Below are 26,194 nucleotides of genomic sequence, written 5' to 3'. Positions count from 1 at the left end.
GCTATATCCTACTTCCTTGTGATATTTAGAAATGCCTTGTAAAATGCCTCTGCTTCCACAGAGCCCTCAGGTAGCAGTCACACCTAAAGTGAAACTGGACAGGTGAAATGTATTTTTTCTTTCATTTTCTTCCCATTACCCTCTTCCTTCCCCTTTCCTCCCCTGCCCCTTCTCCTTTCACATCTATCCCTTTTTCTTTCTTTTCCTGAAGAAAGGAAATTAAAGCCTACTATTTTTGGTGTCAAACGCTGGCTCCCAGAAAAAAAAAAAAAGCCCTGTAATTAACGTAAAAAGTGTATTATTCACTGCCGTAAAAATCACTGCCTTGTGGTCTTAATAGGGTCAAGGAAGGACGAGGTGAAAAGCATGATATTTGTATTTGGGGAGTCTCGTTTAAGGCCGATCTTTCAACTCGTGGCTCGATTAGGATTAGGCAAAGTCCATGGTATATATAATAGGTTAAAACTGATGAGTAAGACTCAAGTACCAGGATGCTATCACAAGATAGCTGGAAAGCATTGAGTCCTTGGTCAGGGTTCTCAAGATTTCTGAGCTTCAGGTTCCTCACCCTTAGAGAGTTAGACGAGATTTAGTGAGATAACTTGGCACACGATAAGCACTCGATAAACGGCGCTATCCTGTATTGTTCTCATTCCAAAGCCTAAGCTTTTCGCTTCAGCGCCTCCGTCCGGTGCCTGGGCCCCCGGACAGCGCAGCCGGAGCGGCCACTGGACGGAAGACCTGGAACAGGGGTGCTGTTGCGCTCTTCGGCCGGCAGAGGCCGCCAGCGCGAACTCCGCCCGGGCGGCTCCCGCTAGCACCGCCGCCTCCCGAAGCAGGGCTGCCCAGGCGGCTGCCTGACCACCGCCCACCTCCTACCACTGCGGTGGCCTCACGACCCTGCAGGAGCCCGCGGACTTCGCAAGCCCGGCGGAGCTCGGCGAGCGGCGCGGACCGTGCGGGGCGGGCGGCGCGGGGGGCGGCGGGCGCGGGAGGCCCGGCGGGGTCCTCGCGGGTCCTCGGCGGGCCCGGGGGAGGGCCCTCTTTGTGGCTGCAGTTGGCAAGATGGCGCCGGTGGGGGTGGAGAAGAAGCTGCTGCTGGGCCCCAACGGGCCCGCGGTGGCGGCCGCCGGCGACCTGACCAGTGAAGAGGAGGAGGGCCAGAGTCTGTGGTGAGACTGCGGGGCGGCCGGACTAGGGCAGCCGGTCCGGGGAGGGTGCGACCGGGCGGGGCGGACCGTCGGACGGACTGACGGGCAGTCGCGGACCGGTCAGTTTCAGGCTGGTCCCGGGGCCGACAGCTCTGCCGTTTTCCCACAGGTCCTCGATCCTGAGCGAGGTGTCCACCCGCGCCAGATCCAAGCTACCGTCTGGCAAGAACATTCTGGTCTTCGGTGAGCACCGCCGGCGGGGCGTTGTCCGGGGAGCTGGGGTGGGCTAGGCGGGGCGCCCTCTCCCTGGTCCCTGCCTTCCTCTCCTCTGCCGCCTGCCTGCTCGGGAGGGTCTGTAGACCCTGGCTGGATAGCCCTATGTGGCCGAGTCACCACGGCCGAGGTCGGGACGCTGCCCCTTTTCGAGAGCCCAGGGATGCTGGCAAGTGCTCTCGGCACATTCCTTAGTCGCTTGGCCGCAATATTAGCTTTGCTTTAAATGACCCTGACTTCCTGCGCTCCTAGCCTCGAAGTTCACCAAACTGGGCATAAAGAGGGGAGGGACTGGATGAGGAGGTTAGCGGAGGAGGCGGGAGGAATGCGGTGAACTGGGGGTCGTCGGATTGGGAGGAGATGCCACAGGAGCCATTTCTCGATCTTGATGAAGCAGTGTAAGGTGAGAGGAACGCCGCAAAGGGCAGCAGGCTTCGGAGTCCCCACCAGGGACTTTTCCTGCATTGTTTCAGGCTTCACTGCTGGGTTACCTGGCTTAGGTCCCTCAGCATCTCTGTCTAGTAAGAGGCTTTGGCTGGGTTCATTCATACAGCCAATACCCATTTGTTGAGTGAGTCCTGTACTGCCCAGGTTGGATCTGGGGACTGTACAGACATCCCGCAGACACTACCCAAGAATCTCAGTCTAGTGAGATGGGGATAGATGTCCTGGGCATAGGCAGATGATTCTGGAGCATCAGCCATGGCTTGCTGCTGTTTGGAGTTAGGTGTTTTGAAGGATAAGTGTCAACATGCAGGGCCGCAGAGGGTTAGTATTCTCAGGAACACAGAGGTGACGAGGATGGAGGAGGGTGGAAGCTAGCACAGCCTCCTTGTGGAAGGTGACTGATGAGGTAAGGTGGAGGTACACTGTGGAAGGCTGAAGAGTCGCTGCCTTTTCCTGAAGCCGCTTGATTCTTGGGGGCTTTTTATTTCACCTCTACAGTCTGATTCTCATGGGAATCACTTGGAGGGTGGTTTTCCCACTATTTTTGAGGGGAATGGATGGTGTTTAGTTGATGACCACTGTAGCAGGTAACGGAAAATGCTTAGGGGTCTTCACAGATTGGGGGATCCAGGGCACCAGATCTCTGTTTAGAAAGGGGACTCTGGCAGAGAGTGGCAGGTGGCCTGAAGTCAGGCTGAGTGCTCACCACGTCCAGATGGGATGTGGAGGGCCTGAGTGAGAGTGGCATTGGGGGTGGAGAGGAGAACTTGGATCTGTGGATTGCCTTTCGGTTTTCCTGGTCCATAATTCTGTATTATTAAATCCAAGGAGTGCCAGCAGTGTTTCTTGGTGGTGGCTCCTTCTGATGTTTAAGGTTTCTTTTGAGGCTGGGGGAGGGGAATTGTTTGCTGGTGGAGGGGGACGAGGGGAGGCTTGGTGGTTACTAAGGCTGCGCTTTAAGAGTTTTGCTTAGGTCTGTGATTATTTTCATTGGTTTCCTAGCCTTCAGGGTGCTTAAGAAAGAAACGCACGAAAACTGAAAGTGGAAAGCAGCCCATCACTCATGGTTATGAGGCAGGGTTAGAGTTTTTTTCATTAAGGTTGATTATATTTTGAAGATTTGCTTTTCTTGGGGCAGAAGTTTATTTTGTGAGACACTAGCCCGACCTTTTACTTTCACTTTTCCATATGCGTGTCTTATAAATTGTAGATAGGGTCTGTGGACCTGCCTTCTTCCTTTCCTTGGGAGGTAAGGATGGCTGCAGTAGATTGTCATTTGAGATCTTGGAAATTACCACCTTTCTCACTCTTCCCCACCCTGACTACTCTTGCAGCAGGGCCTGCTTTGTTTATGAATGCAGATGAGACCTCTGTAGCAAGCTCCGTATGAAAGTGCCTTGTGTGACTGTGCAGACTCCCCATCCTTGCCTAGAGTAAACAGTACACTTTGTCTTCTTACGTGCGTCACTTGTAGGTGAAGATGGTTCTGGTAAAACAACCCTCATGACTAAACTTCAAGGAGCTGAGCATGGCAAAAAAGGAAGAGGCCTAGAGTATCTCTACCTCAGCGTCCACGATGAGGACCGAGATGGTGAGTGAAGCATTGGTACCCATGCAGGTGTCTGAGTCCTTGGTTACCATTCCTGCAAAATGGCCGTGCATTCTCAATTTTCTGTTTAGTTCTAAGAGAATTAGTCACAGGGGACTAGATGAAGTGTGTGTCTTTGTAGGACTTTACCTTCTTCTCTTTGTATAGAGTATGGCAGCAAAGTGGGGAATGGGCCTGTTAGCTGGGTGGCCCCACTTAAAAGGAGATACTGAGGGTAAAGTTTCAGATGCACATAAACATAAGAAACTAAGAAATTTTTAAGTGCCTTGCACTTTTCTTTGAGAGAAATGCTTGGCTGGCTGATCTGGGCACCATTGTTACTCTGGCTGGTTCTAGTGGAAAATCTGAAATTGGTGTAGTTCAAAATGTAACAGCTTAACAGATATTCACAAGAGGATTTTGGAGTTTTTTTGGTGACAGTGTAGAAATGCTGATTTCCTGGGGGATATTTGTTTAGTGTTTTCTGTTTGTTTTCCCCAAGTGGAGAGAATAGAGACTCAGAGGCAATAATGTTCTCTTTTAATTCACATTTGTAGAATGTGGATAGTAATTGTTTTCTACCTTCTGGGTATTTGAGATGATTAAAAGTGCATGGTAAGCTTTCTTATAAGGATTAGATATCATTTAAAAGTTTTTTTCTTATGAGTCCAGTTGGAATAATGGTTTTTGGTTACCATTAGTCAGTATTGCCTCCTTTCTAAACTTTCAGGTTTTATGTTAGATCTTGAATGACTCTAAAATAAATAATTATTAGTGCCTAGGTCTTTAAATTTGTAGGAAAGTTATCTGTGTAGCCTAAGGATGAAATATCTTCATTAAATTACTTTATTTAAAATTGCCTTTACCCATTTAAACAGTAAGAATCACCATGTAACAGTGATTTTACAGGAGGACAAATTCCGTCACCTCTAGTTCCTCATTCTTTATTGCTGAAATGAAGAAGCTGATCACAGGTGGTTCCTTCTACCTTAATTCTTCGAGCTCCAAGAATTATTTAAATAGAGGGGGAAATATCTTTAATCTTAACGTTATGGTCATCTTAGCACTCCAGGGATTTTTTTCCTGCTCCTCCTTCCTTGGCTTACTTTTCCTTGCTGAACATTCCCTGTGTTCAGTGTGAAAGAGAGGTAGAAGGCGCTGAGGACTCTCCTTGTCTGAGGCGAGCAGAGGCTTTCCAGTGCCCGTCTAGGCCCACTGGAGTTTGTGTAGGTAATAGGGTTGGGACTTGGGTCCCTGAGCTAGACTCGGGGGCCTTACATGTCCGAGTCTTTTGCTTCCTGTCTTTGATGATTATTGTGGAAATAACTTGGGCACTGTAGCCGGGCAGGACTGGTTTAGAATCCCACTCCTGTAGTCACTAGTTGTAACTGACTTCACTCTGTTCCTCGGTTTCCTCATTAGTAATATTGGGCAATGAAACTAGTGTGTAAGTTGACAAAATGAGAGGTGGCGTGTGTTAAGTGTCGCTGAGTGCTTGAAACACAGTGGTAGGTCTAGTACCCATTTTTTTTCCCCAAAAAAACTTTAAACTTTTAATTTTGTATTGGGATATAACTGATTAAGTGTTGTGGTAGTTTCAGGGGAACAGCAAAGGGATCTAGTAACTTTTTGAAAGTATATGAAACATCATGTATATACTCTGTACATTTCTACAGATGCTTATTTCAAAGGGCATAAACATATCTCATCCCAGCCTCAAAGTAACCATGTTCACTTGCCTTTGAGTTGAAGTACATGTTAAGTTTTATTTCAGATTCCTTAGGTTGCCTTAAAAGCTTCTTGACCTCTGCATTTATGGGATTTTTTTTAGGCCTCCTACTTGGAGGTTCCTCTTTGATGAAAGAGTTGTCCTTACCTGTGGTTAATTATACATTTTTCAGCCTCCCTTTTTTTAATTGTGTGTTATGACTGGGTTATAAATATACATTTTGCAGGCAATCACCTAGGTAGAGAATATAGGATCTGGTTTGTCCTTCATTTGTGGTAGAACTTGACATGTCAAAGGACCTCTGCCTTCAGGATTTGGGGTATCCATTTAACACCACTTGTGGTGTGTGTGATCTCCATGCACAGGGGTTGGGTTATATGTAGTGGGCAGTGGGAAGAAAGGAGCTATGTCTTGTGAGGGGCAAGCATTAAAATCTGCAGACTTCAGGTACAATGCAGTATTTTTGAAGGCATTCAGAGAATCCAAATCAAAACCGCTATCTGAAATGTGTTAAGAGTTTTGAAAGCATAGTTGGATGTAGATATCTTTATTGTAAACTGTTGAAATAAAGTCATGAATATAAAATTTTTTACAGCCTGTAAATTAATTGATTATACCAGAAAAAGGTAGCTAACTGAAGATAGGTTGTTTTTTTTTTTTTTTTTAAAAAGCAAGAGACTTCATTGGGAAGGGGCACCCAGGCGGAGCACAGGAGGGTAAGGGAACCCAGGAGAAATGCTCTGCCACTTCTCGGATTTCATGGCTTGAATTCTCGGATTTTATGGTGATAGGATTCGTTTCTGGGTTGTCTCTGGCCAGTCACTCTGACTCAGGGTCCTTCCTGGTAGCACACGCATTGCTCAGCCAAAATGGTTTCCAACAAGGAGGATTCTGGAAGGTCAGTAGGACACCTAGAATCTCCTTTTGACCTTTACCCAATTTGAAGACAGGTTTTTTAAAGTGTAAGTTGGAATTTATTAGGGAAGAAGTTAATAAAATTATATTTTTGATAGTAGGATGGCTCCCTTGACGTGCTTATATTTAAAAATTTTTTTTCTTGAAAAAGATATTTAAAAATTTTTATGTATGTTATTAATTCGGAGAATTCTACGGTTTGATTACGTAGGTATAATTTTAGAATCATGTGCTTCATTAACTGTCAGCACTTGCACATTTGTGCATATGCGTTTTTAACTTTACTGGGGAAAACCAAACTACCTAAAACACAGACGAGTTTGATGAGCCCCAGTGTATCTATCCCCTGCCTTCAGGTTACCAATTCTTGGTCAGTGTTATGTCAGCTATACTTTACACCCTCTTTTTACTCCAAGTTGGATTATTTTCAAGCAAATTTCAGACGTTATTTCTTTTTATCTGTGACTACTTCCATATGTATGTCTAAAAGATGAGGATTTTTGAAAATGTAATTATATTATACCAGAAATAAGTGTAATTCCTTAATATCATCAGGCATCCCATAATCCATATCTTAGTTATGTAAGTGATGAGTTTATCTCAGCATTTAAATACAAAGGTCCTGTTTCTGTGGCACCCTTTGTGGTATGTGAGCTCACTGTTGAGTGTGACTGACAGAATAAGAGCTTGTTTAACCACAGGCTCTTGGCCACAGCTTGCCGCCTCACAGATTGCTGATATCTTAGAATGGATTATTTAGACTATGGCACAGATGTCCAGGGAACTTTTGTAGCTTTTATTCATGTTTTCTGATTCTTACTGAAAGCTAAAATGTCCTTTGTTAAAGAAATTTTATAGTTTGGACAGTTCACAGGGCACCTTGATGAAGAGTTGTTGTGTTTTCTGGTCAGGATTTTTTTGTGTTCTGTGTGGAATTCTGTGGCTGTCATCTTCAAATTTATTCCTGCTGTGACTCTCCTTTTCAGCTGTGCTGATGGTCATCATCAGTAACTTCACTTCGCTTCTTTTCTTAGATCACACACGCTGCAATGTGTGGATTCTGGATGGAGATCTATACCACAAAGGCCTGCTGAAATTTGCAGTTTCTGCTGAATCCTTGCCGGAGACCCTGGTCATCTTTGTTGCAGATATGTCTAGGCCTTGGACTGTGATGGAATCACTACAGAAATGGGCTAGTGTTTTACGTGAGCACATTGATAAAATGAAAATTCCACCAGAAGAAATGAGGGAGCTGGAACGGAAGTGTAAGTAATGCAGGGTTTTCCTAATTGGAAAATTCCCTGGTCTCTTTGGATGATTCCAACCACCTTCCTTTTCACAGGATCAAGAGGCTGCAAAGCTCTCCTTATAGAGTTTTTGTTTTGTTTGCACCGTTTATTTCAGAGTTGCTTTTGTCGATTCAGTAGTCAGAAAGTCTTCAAAGCAGGAATTCCCTTGCTGTCCAGTGGCTGGGACTCCGTGCTTCCCCTGCAGGGGATACTGGTTCCATCCCTGGTCTGGGAAGGAAGATCCCACAAGCCGAGTGGTATGGCCAAAAAAGTCTTCACAGCAGTCTTTGTCTCCGCTGTCACAGTTGAAGAAAATACATGAATCAGTATTCCTTATTGTCATTGGTTTTCTTTTATAATAAGTGTTCTTGCCTCATCCCCTAAAATGTGATTGGTTCTATAAGTCTTTTTCCTCTTCTGTTTACCCCTTGTCTGCTGAGTTCACATCTGTGGGTGTGGAGATTTATTGTGATTTCTGTAGCAAGTCCATTGCCCTGGATATCATTGAGGTCCTTTCATTTGCAGATTTAAAGGAAGCCTCGCAAAAGATAAATCTTTCGGCTCTTAACTTAGTTCATTTTGCCATCCAGCAAATACGATTTTAGTAAGAAATAGGAAGTTCTTTTTTGTGTGTCATTAAAATGAAAGGATATTTTAAGACTCAGGACATCCAAGGCCTTTTGAGAACAAACTTCAAAGGAAGTTCGTTTTTGTTTTGTTTTTCCTTTTTGTGATTCAGAAGCTTGTTTTTCGTTTTCTTTGCTTCTGTGCAGTTACATCAGCTTCTGTCCACTTGCCAGGGAAATGGGAGGGGCAGGGGCTGGAGCTGTGGCAGCGGCAGCAGTGCTGTCTTGGCCAGGGCAGTCTTGGCTCCGCCTGGCTTATTTCCACAGGATGACATCATTCCCTTCAGTGAATTAATGAGGGCTGCTGGGGCATGGCACACGGGACCTTCATACTTACTGGCAGAGACACATCGGGAATCTCGATGTGCTTTTCAAATCAGATTTCTTGCTGGGTGTCTTCCTGTCATAACTTCTGCTTGCCCCTGGCTCAGATTACCTAACACGAATTTAACGGGTGATTGTTTAGTTTGTCGTGTGCATATGTTTCCTGGGACACCCGCCTGTGTGCTGCAGTGATTGTTATGCAGCTCAGCGCATCTGTCCTCAAACACTGACTTTTTTAGATAAAGCCGATCTTTCCCCTAAAATAGAGACCCTGAAGGCAACTTCTGAGAAGAGTTCTGAGGCTGAAGAGCTGTTTTCCTTTCGCTGCACATTTACCATCGTACCCAGATTAATGGCACAGGAGATTTCAGTTTCTGAACCTGTTTTCTTAGAGTTATAAACCTTGTAAAGGTTTGTTAAAACAGAAAAAAAAAAAAAAAAGGAAGACATTGGGCCAAGGATATTTTTGCTTCCCAGAGAAGGCAAGTGTCTGTCTGGGGCCACGTCTGTTCTAGGTGTTGGGGATACATACAGCAGACAGGGTGCCCAATCCTGGGGAGCTTGTGTTCCCATGACACACTGAATTTATTTTGTGGTCTTAGTCATTGATGTCTGTGTCACTTAGGATCAGATTGAGCTGCATGTGACACAAGCCCCAAAATAACAGTGGCCTAAACAAGACTGGGTTTTATTACTTGCTCCTGCAAGTGAAATCCAGAGGTGGTTAGTTAGTTCAGGCCTGGAAAGCAGCTCGAGGAAGACAGGTCAAGGACCCAGGCTCCTTTTTGCTTACTGCTTGGTCATCTCTAGGGTGTGGTTCACTTCCTCTTGGCACCTAGAGCTCCAGCCTTCACATCTGTGTTGCAGGCACCTGGATGGAGGAAAAGCAACGGACTGAAGGGCGTGTGCCCATGGTCTTCCTAAGAAGACATTTCCTTAGGAGATGTAGTCAATGTGGCCGTGTGTTCTAAGTATCACGGTTCTGTTTGGTTGTAAGGAAGAAGAGGAGGGGACACTGGAGGGTAGCTAGAGATTCTGGAACCGCATCCATGCCTCATGACTCTGGTTAACCTTCTGAGGGCCTCTCTTGTTTTCACTGCCCTTCTTATGAGATGCTTGGAATGGTATTCACGCCTTTGTGTTACCCGTTGAAGGATTGCCTTTGTTAGTGCTGGTTTTAGGTTACATTTTAATAAAGCGGTTGCCCATCTTCTCCTTGAAGGACTCCCACTTTCCAGCTTAATTGCACTCTAGGTGTTGTATTGAGTAAGAAAAGGCTGTCACCCATCCTGCTTTCAGTCTCCAGTCAGCTGAGTTTGGAACGATGCTCCCTGGCCAGCCGCTCTTTTCCGGATTAGGGTCCCCAGTGGTCCTGAATCCATGGCAGCTGTTTGGCAGCAGGATTGATGGGGGAGGATAGAGCAGTCCCTGAAGCTGCCAGAAGGTGGTGCTTGTGTGTAGGTTGGTCTTCTCTTTTCAGCTTTGTGTTGGTGGCTTCCCTTGCTTATCAGGTAGAGGAAAACAGTTAGGTACTGTCTCTTAAGTCTTCTCAGAACTGTGGAACCAACAGGTGATCAGTGAGGCAGGAGGGAAAAGAACAGAAGGAGGTGGCAGCAGCAGGGTAGAGCGCTGCTCCTTCCTGTACCAACTCCATCTGACGCCCCAGGTGGGCGCATGGCTCCTGCTGTGAAATCCCGGCCATCCCACCTGCTGGAGAGAAACTGTTAATACTATAGTATGTGTGCACTTGGGCTTCCCTGGTGGCTCAGTGGTAAAGAATCCGCATGCCAATGCAGGAGACGCAGGTTCGATCCCTGGGTCAGGAAGATCCCCTGGAGGAGGAAATGGCAAGCCACTACAGTATTCTTGCCTGGAGAATGTCATGGACAGAGAAGCCTGGCGGGCTACAGTCCATGGTGTCACATGGAGTCAGCACCACCTAGTGACTAAACAACAACAAATTTGTGTGCCCTAAGTGAAATATACACATTATTATTCAGATTACACAGTCCTCACTTTATTTTTATCATTCCTTTTCATCACCTCTGTTAGGAATATCTGCTCTGCCTTCCAGCTTATTTTTTTAAAATGCTGGATTATTAAAAACGTGTGCATTTCCTGTTGTTTTTGGATAGCAGTACTTAAGCCAGTCCTTCAGAGAATAAGGAGTCTAGCCCAGGGTTTCCCACCCATGTTCATGTCATGGCATGTGTAGAACACAACACAGTTTATGCAGCATGCTGGGAGTGGAGGTTCAAGGAGCAGACTGCTGGAGCTTCCCCCCCACCCCCACCTCCGCCTGCCTTCCCGCAGTCACCTGGCTCACCTGTAACCAGTTCCAGGCTCTGCCATGCTCATTGTCTCACGGCCTGTTTGACTGCTGCATGTGACCTTGGGGAGTTACAGATACTACCCAGTTAAGCCATTGTATTTTTCATTGACTTGAAGATCTATTAAAATGCTTTTAAAGAGAAAATGTAGGAAGACTAAAAAGAGAACATATTCTCAGTTACATTTATATATAATTCTAGAAAACGCAAACTAATCTGTATTGAAAGAAAGTGGATCAGTGATTGCATGGAGTTAGGGATGGTGTTGAGGAGAGGTGGAGAGAACAGATTACCAAAAGGTATAAGGAAACTTCTGGGGGTGATAGATACATGCACAATCTTGATCGTGGTACTGACTCAGGGGTGTATTCATAATGTCAGAAATACCAAATTTAGGGAGTTCTGTGGTGGCCTGGTAGTTAGGATCTCAGGCTCTCACTGCTGTGGCCCAGATTCAGTCCCTGGTCAGGGAACTGAGTTTCCGCAAGACACAAGTCAGGTCTTCCCCCACAAAAACCAAATTTACATTTTAAACGTGCAGTTTGTTGTGTGTCGGTCTTGGCTGCATAAAGCTAAAATAAAGCAGATTTCTAAAAAATAAGTGGGAACTTTTGATGCCTTCAAGATCCTTCATCAGTTATCAAAAAACCCTTCTCTGTTTTTGTCCAAAATGCAATGCAGTGAAGATCTCTTCAGTCATTTGTTTATATTGGCAATGACTTTATATGAATGAGTTTAATTAAAGAGAAATTGTAGAGGTGAAACATTACATCTCCACTTTTGGGGTTAATCAGTGGTTTTCAATTTATGTGAAAGACAGTGTGTTCCCAGATAATTGCAGAAGCTTGGATAATGATAACCTAAATTCTTTGTAAATTAGAACTCATCGTTTGAAAATATTTGAAACCTGTTCTGTGAGTGAAGAAGAGAACACGCGCCTCTCTCCAGGTTTGCGTTCGTCTAGTCCTCTGTGTTTTCTCAGTGAGCATGTTGAGGATGCGAGCAGAGGTCCCTTTAGGTCCTTTACTCGTGTTATTTGTAGAAGAGTAGAGCTGCTCATTCCTCTGGCTGGAAGTAGCTTTAATCACCATGTCTTATTCTCTGGCCTCACATGTGACTTTGAAGCACCAAGAAAAAGGGGCAGGTCTGTGGGCTTTGCCTGAACCAAGACCATAGACCGCTCTCAGCTTGAAGGCCCTCCTGTGGGATTGCATCCTTGGCCAAAATAGTGACTGTGTGTGCCAGGGAGTGAATGTGGTAACGCTGACCCCTACTTGTGTGAGGTAGGGACAGGTCCATGACACACATACCTCAGGATCTCTTACAGGTGAAAGTCCACAAGAGTGAGGACGATGAGGAGGTGCAGGTGGTGCTGGGCAAGTGCAGCCTCACTCTTTACCACGGACACACCTCCTCTGTGTGGAAACAGCGTATTTTTGTGTAGATCAGGTGGTTTTAACTATTTCTAATGAGAAAGCTGGGAAGTTTAATAAATTATAACCTATTTCTAGTGGTTGCCTCTGTTGAATTAACACAGTTCAACTACCCTAATATTTTGAAAGTGTAAAACATATAAGAAAATCGTTGGGAATTCCCTGGTGGTCCCACAGCTGGGACTCAGCACTTTCACTACTGTGACCCGGGTTCAATCCCTGATTGGGGAGCTAAGATCCTGCAAGCCTCCCTGTGTGGACCAAAAAAAAAAAGTGTTTGCTTTTTGTTTTCATAGTAGGAACTGTTGAAGCCTTAGGAGATTTTTAAAAACCTGCTTAATTGTTAAGAGCTGGATACAGTTGAAGATGACCAGGGCACTATCTTTGCCGCTCTGAGGTTACACTGCTCAGACTGACAGAATTGCGAGTTTTGCATCAGTACCCCTAAGTCCTAATACTGCAATTAAGTCAGATGCAGTTAGGAAGTTTGTCACAACTCTGAATGTTTTGTGCTTATTACTCCCTCTTTCAGTTTTCTAAAGCTGGCTTGTGCATTTTTTATTGTGTGAATGCGTGTGTAATTTTCTTTTCCTTCTTTACCTGTAGTTGTGAAAGATTTTCAAGACTATGTCGAGCCTGAGGAAGGTTGTCAAGGTTCCCCACAAAGAAGAGGGCCTCTGACCTCAGGTCCTGATGAAGAAAATGTTGCCCTGCCTCTCGGTGACAATGTGCTGACTCATAACCTCGGGATCCCGGTGCTGGTGGTGTGCACAAAGGTGGGAGCCGTAAGGTTGGCTGGGTTTGGTCAGTGAACACTCACCATCTGTAAGAAACTTGGAGAAGCTCTCATTAGGTGTCTTCCTAAGGGGATGTTGGGCTAATTCAGGATTCATTAAGGTACACTGAATATATCAGTATAGAAAATATTGTCATTTTACCTTGCTGCTAGAAATGTGACATTTACTTATAGCTTGAGTTAATCTCATGGAGCACTGTCAACTTTATTGAGGGATGCAGACTCAGATCTGAAAGTAGTTTTCTTAAGGCTGTGTAAACCAGTTCATTTAGCTCAAACTAGTGGTGAAAAAGGAACACAGAAGAGCAGAATTCTTTTGGCTTTTGGTCTCTAAAGTCTGTTGGACTTGTTTTCAGAAAGGAACATAGCAACCCTGGAAAAAGAAGAAAGTGGATTCAGGGTTTGTAAAATAATGAGGTAGGAATAGAAATTAAGGGTAGTCATAGAGACATAAAGTTGTGTCTCTTAGAAATGAAAAGGAAATAGCTGTAAAAACACTTCGGGTTCAGAAGTTCTGTGATCTTAGTCAGAGCTGGTAGGCTGCCCAAGTATAGCATGAGCTGTTCACAGCATACTCTGTGAGGATGCAGCCCTGTGGAGTGTGCGATGCATAGTCATGTCCAGGGGGCCTGTTTCCTGATGTGCCCTTGTTTGATTCCTAGAGCAACTGTGAGATGATCAGGGCTATTTTATCCCACTTTACACATGTGGAAGCTGAGGCCCAGGATGAAGGGGAAAATCTCCAGTTGCTTTTCACTCTTGTCTGTTTAGTCAATTAACGCGTGGACTCTGGGCTGTAGCTTCCTTCTTTGAAGCTATGATGGTTTTATTTCTGAAGCAGCCAGTGGTCCCAGCCTCAGCAGGCAGAGAGGCAGAAGGGTGACTCCCTTCTCTTTCTGTCTTCCCTGCAGTGTGATGCGGTGAGCGTCCTGGAGAAGGAGCACGATTACAGGGACGAGCACTTTGACTTCATCCAGTCACACCTACGGAGATTCTGCCTTCAGTGTATCCTTGGGGCGCTGAGCTGGGGCCCAGGGCACAGGCTTCCCTCTGTGTGTTGATCCGGGCTTGCTCCGGATGGGGCATCTTCAAAGAGGTGAAGTGCTTCCTGAACCCAAAACAGTCTCATGCCAGGATGAAACTGTATACATGTTTTTACTTTTTAAAATTTTACGGTGTTGGTATTTGAGACTTATTAATTTCTGCTTGTTTTTTATTGCTTTCTATTTTTAATGGTGCACATATGATAGGCTTTCATATTTTTTTTTTTAGGCTTTCATATTAAGAAAGCTGATACATGATAATTTTATTACAAATTATCTTTACTGTATCTTGGAAATCTTTCTAAACTTCACTTTTTTTTGTTTTTAGAAAAGGTTAATTACCCAAATGACAGTGTTGTAGATGCTTCAGGGTTTCCTCTATTATGTTTTGTCCTGTCAATGAGAGAGATGCTTTGTCAACAGTCTTTTGAGTCTTCTGTGAAAATCTAGTAGCCCCACGTCCTGGGCTGGGGAGGGTAAAGGTGGGTTCCACTGCTTCCTTCGGGCTCTTCAGCTTGTCCAGCTCAGTGGTGAGGGCCAGTAACATGGTGGTGCCCGTCTCTTTTATGCTTAATGGCACACTTGATCACATGTGGGCATCTGTCTGGGAAAGAACCTGTGTGCCTTGACGGGGCTGAGGGTTTTCCCAGGCTATAGCCTTAGAACCAGTAACTTGACTGCTTGGGACACAGACTAAATTGGTCAGAAGATGACAGTTTACATGTTTAAAAAAAAAAAAGGCCTACGTGGCCCGCTATCATCGACATGCTCTATGCTTTTGACTTGCTTCTTCTGCTACTATTCCCTTTTTCGCTGTTAAAATTTTAACACTTTCTCTTAATCGTGTATTGATCAAAAATGAGCAACCTGTGACTAATACTTTGAGGGTTGTGCTTGTATGTGTTCGTTTTTGTCTCCTCCTGCAGTGAATTGGTTTTCCTTAAGCAGATTGATCAGATGGAGCGGCTTTGATATACACATCAGTTAAAGAAGAGAAAAACCTCGACTTGTTGTATAAGTACATTGTTCATAAAACATACGGTTTCCACTTTACCACTCCTGCCTTAGTTGTGGAAAAGGAAGCAGTTTTTATGTGAGTTCTTTACAGGTGATGCCTGTGTGCGTGTGTGTGTGTGTGTGTGTAGCAGAGTTTTATTACAGTGAAAAAGGGACAGAGGAAGCTTCTGACATGGACATCAGAAGAAGGCAGAGGGTGATGCTTTTGAACGCTTCTCTTTATGGTGCATTTGCTCTTGACATTTTATCCTTCCAAGTGAGGTGCTTCTGTTTCTCTCATACAGCCAGCTTGCTTGGCAAAGTTCTTGGAGTTGGACCTCCTAGGGTGTAGATACACCCAACTTTACCTCTCCGCTGCTTTCCAGATTACTTGCCATTCTGCCTCCTGTCTGAAGGAAGTGGGTGGAGTGAGGTCAGGTGTGCTGCCTCTTTTCATTAAAAGCAAGTTGTCAAAACATTTTTGCCACTTACTGTCGACTCTGGTAAAATACTGGCTGAGAAAAGGAGTGGCAGCATAGGGAATTGGCGCTTCGGGGATCCTGGACATTTTCTGTTGCAACGTCTGGTGTAATGGCATCTGTTGGCAGGATGACTGCCTGTGCCCTCCCTGGCATCTCATCAGCTTGGGCTTAGGCTATACTGAATGTCTGTTGTGTTTCTGACATTTCACACTTGGGAGCCACTGGGGCCGACCGTCCTGGGCAGAGACTTGGAACCTGTGTCATTCCCTCACTGGAGAATGAGAAGTATGGTGGATGCATAAATAAATGTTGAAGGTGTGGTTTCTGAGAGGCCTTGTGCGTTTTTAGGCTTAGATGTCCTCTTGACTTAAAAAAGAATGGCAGTTCATCCAGCAAACACTGAGCACCTCCTAGGTGACCACGTTCTTTGCTGAGGACACAGAAATGAACGAGATGTGGTCCCTGTGTGTGGCCTGTAAGAGACACAGCTGAGGGGGTAGGTCGCTGGTGAGGTAGTAGAGGCAGTGCCACAGGGAGAGCAGAGGAGAGATGCTGGCGGGGGAGTGGAGTGTGCAGGCCAGAAGGAATGGAAGGGTGGGAGGGACGGTGTGGGAAAAGACTGAAGGTGAGGAAGCCCAGAGCTCTCGGGGGACTGAACAGGCTGTCTCCTTGACATTTAGGGAGAGCTTCATTTGGGAGATTCCCAGACAGCAGACTCAGAGACGTGGACTGATTTCAGAGAACCGTTGTCCAGAGCAGTCAGGCCAGCACCAAAACCACAAGCTCTCAGTGAGTGGTTTGCTTTTGGAGTCAGTCAGTACTCAAGTCACTTCAGATCTCAGGAGGAGGAGACATAGGGAGACTGGTCGTGTTCAGGGCTGGTCTGGAGTGGAGAAGCAGCTCAGAGCTTCTGAGGGTGACATGGGTCGTGGCAGTGTCTTTGGCACCTTAGGTCCTGTTGGTTGTTGCCCAACAGGAGCTGGTGAAGTCAGCAAAGCCATTCATGGGGAGCGCCCTGACTAAGCACCTCCTTGGTTATAGAGCTAGAGTTGGATGGGGAATGGGAAGCCTAGACAAAAGTATGTCGTGTAGGGCATTTTACAGTTGCTCCTTACCTTAGGCTTCAGCTTAACTTAATGGAGCCTGGGTGCCATCCTGCCCTGCGATGTCCATCTGGGCAGCACCCATTTAGGATCCTCAAAAACTCCTGTGTTCCTCTGGTTTGGGGCCTAGGGTAGTGCAGGTCCTACCGCTCCCCGTTGCTCCAGGGTACATATTCACACATCAGTAAAATTAGCCAAGCCATAAGAGGACCATTGTCAGAAAGAAGAGGTTTCAGACTACTCATGGGTGGGTCTCCGTGCCAGATTCCAAGAGAGACAGTCTCACCCTGGGCTCCGTGTTGCTCTGTATTCTCCCCTCTGTCAGAATAGGGCCCCATGGTGTCCTTGTCCTTCTGGGTGAAGCTGTGGAAAAGCTCTGAACACTTGCTGTGGGTCAGTCAGCATGTACAGTCAGAGAGATCTTTTGCTGGCTCCTCAGGCCTTGGCCCTGTGACCTCAGTATGGAACTGGACCTGCAGTGAATATTGGCTTGTCTGCCAGAGACTACCAGCCAGCCCAGCAACTGCGTATCAGAACTTGGGGGAAAAGGGTGTCAGCCGGAGGTCCTCTAACCCGGAGTGTGCGGAGTGTTCTCTAATGCATCTAAGGAGAAGCAAGTTGGTTTCTGTCTCTTTGCCTTTAGACCCGCAGGCTGGGACAATGAAAAGAAAATAGCTATTTTACATGAAAATTTCACAACTGTTAAGCCAGAAGATGCATATGAAGACTTTATTGTGAAACCTCCTGTGAGAAAGGTACCCTAATCAATCATTTTTTAAGAGTTGTAGGTGGTTTTTTTTGTTTTTGTGTTTTTTTAATGTATAAAAATAGACATCTTACACATTGAACCACTTAGGGGGTAAAAAATAGATAATAATCCAAGGGCCTTTAAAAAGTCTTTAAATGAAATCTGGTGTTATGTAAGTGGTTCTGGGTGGTGCGGCATGAGGGACGGAGTGCCTGCGTTGCCTCTGGGTTACTCTTCGTAGATGCCCTTTGCTCCTGAGATCACCTGCAGACCCTGAGCTGGGAGGTATTGTTTAGAACCTGCCAGACTTAAAATATCATTTGCCCATATGCCAGGGCTGGCCTTGAAACAGGGTCTTTGCTAGGCTAGAAAAACCTACCTCTGCAAAGACTCCCGAAACCCACGTTGAGACATGAACCCAAGAGTCTCCTTTCGGCGTGAATTTTGACAAGTAGTTGGGGTGTTCTTGGCCTGTGACTGCAAATGAGTGTGTTGCTTCACTTCACAGCTGGTCCATGACAAAGAGTTGGCAGCGGAGGATGAGCAGGTGTTTCTAATGAAGCAACAGGTAAGAAGACCAGTGAGGCTGGAGCAGAGGCTTTTTGTGAGTGGAAGGCCAGCTCCCTGGGGCAAGGTTAGGGGATACCACAAAGAGCTTGCGGCGACAAAGGGGTTGTTACCAGTTCTCGTCATTCCCTCTCGTTTGTCAGATTAGTACAAAGTACCTGCCTTGCAGATTCTCCTGCAGTGATAGGCTTACAACCTTATTAAGTGCCTGTTCCTTTCTGGGGTTTTTTTTGGCCATGCTGAGTGGCATGCGGGATCTTAGTTCTCTCACCAGGATTTGAACCTATGCATCCTGCATTGGGAGCTCAGAGTCTTAACCACTGGACCACCAGGGAAGTCCTTAAGTACCTGTTCTGTCTGTAAATGTACATTTTCTAACATAGCGTTTTCCATGTTGACAGTTTACCAAATGCCCTGACCTCACTTCCAATATGTCACCTAGCCCCCCCACAGCCCTGTGCATGAAGGAGGTGAGCCAGTACACACACTTTGTAGGTGAGGGGAGTAAAGCCAAGCTGGTGGTTCAGATTGCAGACCCTGCCCCACCTCTCCGTTTCACTGAGACAGTTGTTAGACCCCATGGTGCAGACAGGTCAGCAGAGGGAGTTGATAGTTCCTCTGCCAGCTTTTCCTCCCTTCTGTGCTCTCTTTACTTCTTTAGCTTAAAAACTGGTTCCTGGAAGTATTTTTTTCCCACCATCGATCAAATTGCTCAATTAAAATGTTTGCATTTATAGTGTAGACCCTATGATTTGGCTGTTGTTAATGGTGCCCTCTAGTGGAGTACTCAGAAGTGTTTCTCCAGACCCGTGCACTCTGCAGGCGTGTGTTAATGGCCGGTGTGTCCCTCTCTTTGCAGTCACTCCTTGCCAAGCAGCCAGCCACGCCCACTAGAGCCTCCGTAAGTACCTTAAATTAAGCTGAGGGTCAAGGGCCAGCGTCATGGGTGGCCAAGCTTTATACCATTATTTGTGAGAGCTTTTATTTGTGTGGGCTTTTATGTTTTCAGAGGGAATGTTGTCCCCCTTAAAGCCCAGGGCCAGAAACATGGTAGAAAATCAGAAAATGTCTGATGAAGGAATACAGAGTTCTGGGCATTAGAGTGAACAAGCTTTGTTATCTTGATATTTCTTCTCTCAGGAGAAACTGGGATCTAAAAAGAAACTGAGCTGAGTACAAACTCTCATTCCTGCCACCTATCTCCCTAGACTATGAAAAATACCCCACAGAGGCATGTCTTTGTTTTGGGAATATGTATTTTCTGTTATTTTGACGCCTGTGTGACTCGACTTGGTTTTGGACTTAGGAATCCCCTGCAAGAGGACCCTCTGGCTCTCCGAGAACCCAGGGCCGGGGAGGGCCAGCCAGCGTGCCCAGTGCCTCCCCAGGCACGTCAGTAAAGAAGCCGGACCCGAATATCAAAAGTATGTACCCTGTCTCCGTGGAGGGTCCTTGGCCTCTTTCCTGCTTTAGGGGCTGAGTCGGTGGGTTTGGTAGGTGGAATCTTAAGGCAGCTGAGCTGTTTTCTTCCCCACAAGGGCTGTTTTCCACTTCTGTCTTAGAGAGAGGGAGTTCATGGGTTGGCAGAGACCAAGGCCTGTTCCTTCGCTGGAATTGGTGCCCTCACGCCTGGCTTTGTAAAGGCCTTGGTTAGGCCTCTCTGTATTCAGGGAAGAATACAGCATAAGTCATTTTAAAATGTATATTTTGAATCCTTGGTTTTGTTTCTTAATAGGTATATATTTTTACCAATTATGAATTGTCACTTCCTTTGTCAAGCTCGATGCCTTACTGGCCCTCATCCCAGTGACTTAATAATACCCCAAGATACTGGCTTTAGTAAAACGCTCAAATTGTATTTAGTTCTTGCATGTTTGATGCCTGTATTCTGAATGAGAGTTTTTCACAGCACCTTTGGAATGTCATGGGCTTATAAAACTTCTGCCTCATGGACAGGGAGATGATTTGGAGTACAGGTTCAGGTGAGAAATATAAACAAGTTTCACTTAATTAATTATGCTAACATGTAATCAGCCTTAGCAGTAGCAGTATATAAGGCATCACAGTGAAGGAATGTGCTCAGTATCAAAGATCATAACCACAAGTGGATAATTCTAAGCTGAAAAATAGTTTGTTGTTTAATTGAGTCATCCAGTTTGTGTGATGCTTTTTTCCTTAATGTTTCCTTAGATAATGCAGCAAGTGAAGGGGTGTTGGCCAGCTTCTTCAATAGTCTATTGAGTAAAAAAACAGGCTCTCCTGGAAGTCCTGGTGCTGGTGGGGTGCAGAGCACATCCAAGAAGTCAGGTACTGGGAGATTTATGACCCTTGGGATGGAGGGGTGCTGGAAGATGAGGTGGTAGACAGGAGTGTCTGCTTCCACTGACCTGCAGACCCTTGATGTTCTGGACAGGTGTTTGGTTTATACTGAGCGGTATACTTTACAACAGAATTACCATATTACCATGCAAATTTCTTGGCACATTTGAGGTGGGATTTATGTATATTTGGTTCTCAGGAACCGAGTCCTGGGTGGATTGAGGTAGATCCTAAACGTATGGCCCAGGTGTAGAAGCTCTGTCCATTGAAAGCATGGTCTAGAGTGTACTGTTGACATTTTATTTACTTTTTAATTTTTATGTTGCTTTATAAGGATTTTGTTCACTCTGCTGCCCCCGTCTTGTCATCAGCTGCCTGTGAACTCTGCAGGCATTTCTCCTCCATGAAGCTCCCTGTCTTGTCACACATACACATCTCTGTGACCGCCCACTCATCTTCTTCCACATGGGCAGGTGGGGCAAGTCTATGACTTGGAGGTCTCTGAAACAAAGGAACCAGCTTCCTCAAAAATGATGCATTTTCTCAGGAAGCTTGAGGCCATTTCAGAAGGGTTTTACTTTTCCATTGGCTATAAGGAATATTAATTAATACAGTGTTTTCCTTAATTGGTATTTTCTGATCAAAGCCCTCGGGAAATCACTGTATCCTCAAGTCAGCCTGGGCCTTCAGGGGCTCTTGTGTTCTTGGAGACTCAGGAGGCTGGTCTGGTGGCCCAGGCTATAAGCTGGTATTCCCTGGGAGGAAAGAGGGGTCACTTTTAGGCCCCAGTTAGTGTTCAATACTGTGTGCACCAACTTCGTGCAAGGTTGAAATTGTCAGCCTTAGTCTAATATTCTTACTGAAATATGGTGATTCCAGGACTCCATATGAGTCCGTTGTATTAGAAACAAAACATAGACATCTGTCTGAGGCACAGAGAGTAGTTTGCTGCATGCCAGAAACTCAAATACCACCTCTCGGAAAATGGTGATGAGACTGCATAGGGCTCAGAGGGTTTTCAGAAAGGCCTTTGTGTTTGGCACAAAGGCATCCCCAGGCAGGGGGCAGTAATGTAGTCCGGGAGCCCAGAACTGTGGCATTTGGAATAAAGAAGGGCTGAAATACGGTCTGTCTCCTTATAGTCAATACAGTGAAAAAAAGACTTTTCTTGTTCTTACTGGGATTATCACCAAAAATGATTATAGAAATCTGTATTATTTTAAATGTTCCTTAAAAAAAGTTTTTTTTTCTGGTCTCTCATCACTGCTGTTTTTTTTTTTTTTTTTTTTTTAAGGACAAAAGACTGTGTTGACAAATGTTCAGGAAGAACTGGATAGAATGACTCGAAAGCCAGACTCCATGGTAACAAACTCTTCAACAGAAAATGAAGCCTGATCCTCCTTAAAAAGTGCATATGTAAAATGACCAAATAACTATGTATATTGATCTTCTCTAAGACCAGGATTTTTCTGATATGGCACATGCTATCAGTTTTTTGGGGCAGGGGAGATGAACTTAAAAAAAAAAAAAACTTCAGTGGCTGTCCGAGTGTGAAATGCACCTTTAGGAAGGTTGTGTGTCAGACCCCTCTGTGATGGATAACCCTTGGACTCTCAGGCGTGTGGCTCTCTTGTGGGCAGCAAGTGCAGCTGGGCCTCTTGTGGAAGGGAAGATAGATGGAGAGAAAGAGGGCCCACTTTCTTTTAGGGTGGAGCCAGTGAGACCGGGAAGTCATTGATCAGATGGTGGCTAGTCCAACCAGTTGCATGTTAACAGATTCACTTCTTCATGGGAAGCACATTAAGTAGCAGAAAGTCCAGGGAAGAGAAAGACTGGAAGGAAGAATGAGAAAAGTGTTGGGGAAGCTGAACGTTGCAGGAGGCGGAGGAGGAGATGAGCAATGTTAGTAAATACTGTGTGTTCAGTAGAAGTCAAATCATTTTTAAAACTTAAAAATCAGAAGTGTTTCCAAACTAAACACTAAGCAAAATAAGAATTGGACTTGTTCTGAATGCATCTTTACCTTGTGGAAGATGTGTTAAGTGTGGGGATGCCTGAGTCAGGTGGAGCTGATGTGGGGGTGGGAAAGATGGCAGCTGCCCAGGGCTCACGTGCATGGCCCAGGCCGTGTCCTCGTGGGAGGTGTTGGGCTCCACACATGTGTATCGTGGGGCAGTCAGTCACTGTGGGGTGTGTTTAAAGTCAGCAGTTACCACATTAGTTTACCTTGAATTGTGTTTTCTGAATAGCTTCTGCTTTGTCATTTTTTATTTCATTTTTTTTTTTTTTTACTACCACAGGCTGGCCTATTAGTAGAGAATGGGTGACCAACCTCTCATTTTACCATAATGTAGTGTGCTACAGAACGTATGAAGGAGGTTTTAATGTAATTGCACTCTGATTAATTGGCTCACACTGTCCCTGCCTTAAGGTCATTGGAAACCTTCATGGAGTTCCAGTGATGCAAAAGGGTTTTGTCCTAGCTCCCTGGTCTGATCAGTGCTATCAGATAAACAGATTAGTATGAATGTTTTGTATTGAGGATGGAAATGATGCATTTCTCTTATTTTATGTCTTTCATAAACTAGCATTTTTTTTCTTATGGAAATAAGTGTTTCAGGTGTTTCCATTTAGGGCAGATACATGCACATTGTCGTGTCATACCATCATCCTGGAAGTGACTTCTGTGGATTTAAAACAGCACTTTTAATTTTATACATGACACAAAACGTTGAAATGCAAACACTACCATTAATTTAATGTATAGAACCTTTGTTGTCAAACCAAGGGAAAAACCACAGTTCACTTCTGTGGAGTTTACTTTTTTTATATGAATGTTTGTTGTACTGTTTCTGAGCATAACTTCCCTAATATCATTACTTTTACATACCAGATTTGACTGACCACTAACTGTACTGGGTGTAACTTAATATCCTGTGTTATATAACAAGACTCTAAGACTGTCTTGAATTGCTTTTTTGTAAAGGTCTGAACACTGTTAAGGAGAAAGCTGAGTATTTACTTACCTTTCTGACAAACAAAAATACGTTTCTCGTGCCAGTTTTATTGTTGAAAATACACTCCCCCCCCTTTTTTATTTTTTATTTTTTAATGTATTGTGGCTTCCAGTTACCAGATTGTCCAGGTGATGACAGTAAACTGACTTGGAATGATAGTTGTGGTATAATGACCAATAGAGGCCAAACAGCTTGCGGCACACGAATGATGGGGTCACTTTATCCCTCTCTAGCATCTGGCAGGGGCGGGCTGGGGGCACAAAATAAGTGACCTCAGAAATAAAACAAAATTCTTTGAAAGGCCACATATCCAGGAGGGAGACAGTGTGATTTTAAATTTTAACGCAAGACTTTACTTTTATCACTTAAACTGATAAGCACTTTTTGTGTCAGTATAAAATGTACTAGAACCGAAGAAATGCCAAGACATCTGTCTTGTGAAGGAGGATTTCTTGGCAATCACCTTTAGTTTCTCGGGACAAGTGGCTACTCCTAGGATCAGAAGAAGCTGATGTATAGTGTCATGTGCTCAGTGGTTGCCAAAGTCTACCAACTTTGGGGAGCTGCAGGGTTCTTTTTAGTGGGGGTGGGAGGAGGGGGCATATTTTTTGTTATTTTGGGGGTTTTCAAGCATTGGAACCAAAGGCCAAACAATAAACAGCCTTTACTTTTTAAAGTAAAATTCATTTTATTTGCAGAATACACTTGTATGGTAGACTGTTAAAGATAATTTTATGACTATTTATATACATTGTAGTGGCTACATCTGCTGTTTGTCTTCAAAACGGAAAAATCAAAGAAACAAGCCCAACCTTAAAGATATGGCCATGATAAAGGCCATGAATTGGTCTTTGCTAAAAATGCAACGGGTATGCTGCTAGAATTATTTAATTTTGTTTGCACTTTTTTTTTTTTTTGGATTGGCATTTTTAAACCAGTATTTAAACTGAAGATGTGTTTTATTAGTTAATTGAAAGTGACTGCTCTGTACATCATGACCTTAACAATGTTGATGCTGTAAGTGAAAGTTCACTGTTGTCTCTATACTAAGTTTATTGGTGTTTTTAACTTAAAAATTAGGACTGCAGATATATTCCCCCACCAGCCTTAGTCCAGGGGTGTGACTCTATCTGGATGCAGTATGCAGTCATGTGGAACCTTGCTTTCTAGTGCTGAAAAGAAGATGTCTCTAATTACTGGCTTCAATAAACACGAATCCAGACTGCTTACAATTTTTGGTGACTTTCTTTACGATAAATCATCCCGCTGGAGATACATTGAGTTGTCCGCTAGTCATATAGGGGGTGTCTACCATGTAGCTAAAAATGTATACCTCTGTCACTTGAAAATATCAGAAATTCTATTAAAGAACATTTTAAAGCCATATTCTGAGGTATGTGGAATTCCAGGCTGTGGGTAAAGGGCACGGGTTGTGAGTTGTCCAGCATAGTTTCTTGCCTCATAGGTAAATTTTTGATTGTCAGAATTGAGCTAAGAAATTTTTGCTTAACTTATTTAGAAACCTTGAGGATTCATAGAGGAATTTCAGAGCCATAATGTTTCTCACTTACTGAAATGGGCAACAGTAAAGTATGTTTAAGAAAATTGGATACTTTGGGGATCAAAGTGTCACGGTGGAGGGAACTCCTCCTCTGAGGCACAGATGGGGTTAAAAATAAAAAAAAATAAAAAAAAAAGAAAATTGGATACTTTATATTAGAGATGAATTGTGTTTCTAATTATTACACTTTTAAGCATGTTGAATTTTCTGTTCTTTTTAAGCTGATTGTTTACAGAAATTTTCTCCCCAAGTTTTTATTTTGAAAAAAATTTTCAACAGAGAAGTTGAAAGAGGAATATATTAAATACCTGTGTTCTTTTACATAGATTCACCAGTAATTGACTTTTTGCCATATTTTTTTCTCTTTCCCTCTCCCTCTCTCCCTCCTTCCTTATATCTGTCTCACTTTTTTCCCCCGAGCCATTTAAAATCAGTTTTAAACACCAGGGTATTTCACCCCTATATGTATTAGCTGAGTCCAGGCCAGTTGTCTTGTGAGAATATCCCACAGTCTGGATTTGCCTTAGTGTCTCCTCGTGATTTCATTTAGGGTAAACAGTTTTTGTGAGAACGCTACCTGAGTGAAGCTGTCTGTACCCTGGTGTGGCACAGTGGGTTACTGCTGTGTTGGTGACACTTTGATGAAGGTGTGTCCTCCACGTCTGTCAAACTGGGGTGATGCCCTTGAAGATCTTGGCTCTCAGCCGCCTTTTACACATCATTTGTAGCATCCACTGATGATCGTTTCCTAAATCAGTTACCACACTAGAAGTTCTTAAATGGTAATTTTCTTATCCCATCATCCCCTGCCTGTATCAGCTGGCATTCATCTATAAAAAAGTTTTTGTCCCTCTACCCTTCTTGTTTTCACTATGAATTTACAGTTTTGTTTTTTTAATTCGAATTGTTGTAATCTAATAGCTCGTTCTTTTTGATGCTCAGATTGTTCCAGATTTGATGAGTGGGAGCTTCTTCAACCAGCTGTGTCCTTTTTTCCCTTTTATTGAGATACAATTCATCATTTTAGAATATTCAGGGATTTTTAGTATGTATATTCATTATATTGTGCACCTATTGCCATCATCAAACTCCAGAACATATACAGTACCCCAGAAAGGAACTCCACACCTGTTAGTCCCATTTCCTTCTCCGCATTCCTAGCAACCGCAGATCTGACTGCGGATTGGCCTGTCCTGGATAGTCTACATAGGCGGGCTCATCCAACATGTGGCCTTTGTGTATCTGGTTTCTTTCATTCTAGCATGTTTTCTAAGGTCATCCATGTTGTAACATTGTATCGTTCCTTTTTATGACTGAATGATGTGCCGTTGCGTGGAAGACCATATTTTATCCATTCACAAGTTGATGCATATTCGGGTTATTTCAAGTTGTTGGTTATTATGAATAAGGCTACTTGAAGATTCATATGTGAGTTTTTATGTAAGCATATGTTCTTT

The 26,194-nt window shown here is 44.3% G+C and overlaps 1 protein-coding gene across 1 annotated transcript; it reads left to right on the top strand.

Moving 5' to 3' along the window:
* Positions 1-837: 837 nt before the first annotated feature.
* Positions 838-24,408, top strand: DYNC1LI2 (dynein cytoplasmic 1 light intermediate chain 2). Its single transcript, XM_061387448.1, has 13 exons — positions 838-1,172; positions 1,321-1,394; positions 3,346-3,462; positions 7,138-7,368; positions 12,712-12,881; positions 13,813-13,906; positions 14,902-15,037; positions 17,169-17,280; positions 17,782-17,841; positions 18,700-18,741; positions 19,147-19,264; positions 20,031-20,147; positions 21,454-24,408. The coding sequence occupies exons 1-13, from the start codon at positions 1,066-1,068 to the stop codon at positions 21,552-21,554; spliced, it is 1,479 nt and encodes a 492-aa protein (XP_061243432.1). The 5' UTR covers positions 838-1,065; the 3' UTR covers positions 21,555-24,408.
* Positions 24,409-26,194: the final 1,786 nt, after the last annotated feature.

Source organism: Bos javanicus, chromosome 18 (genome assembly GCF_032452875.1).
Source record: "Bos javanicus breed banteng chromosome 18, ARS-OSU_banteng_1.0, whole genome shotgun sequence".
Taxonomy (NCBI): Eukaryota; Metazoa; Chordata; class Mammalia; order Artiodactyla; family Bovidae; genus Bos; species Bos javanicus.
Note: the sequence above shows the minus strand (reverse complement) of the source record. Positions and strands in the feature narration are given on the sequence as shown.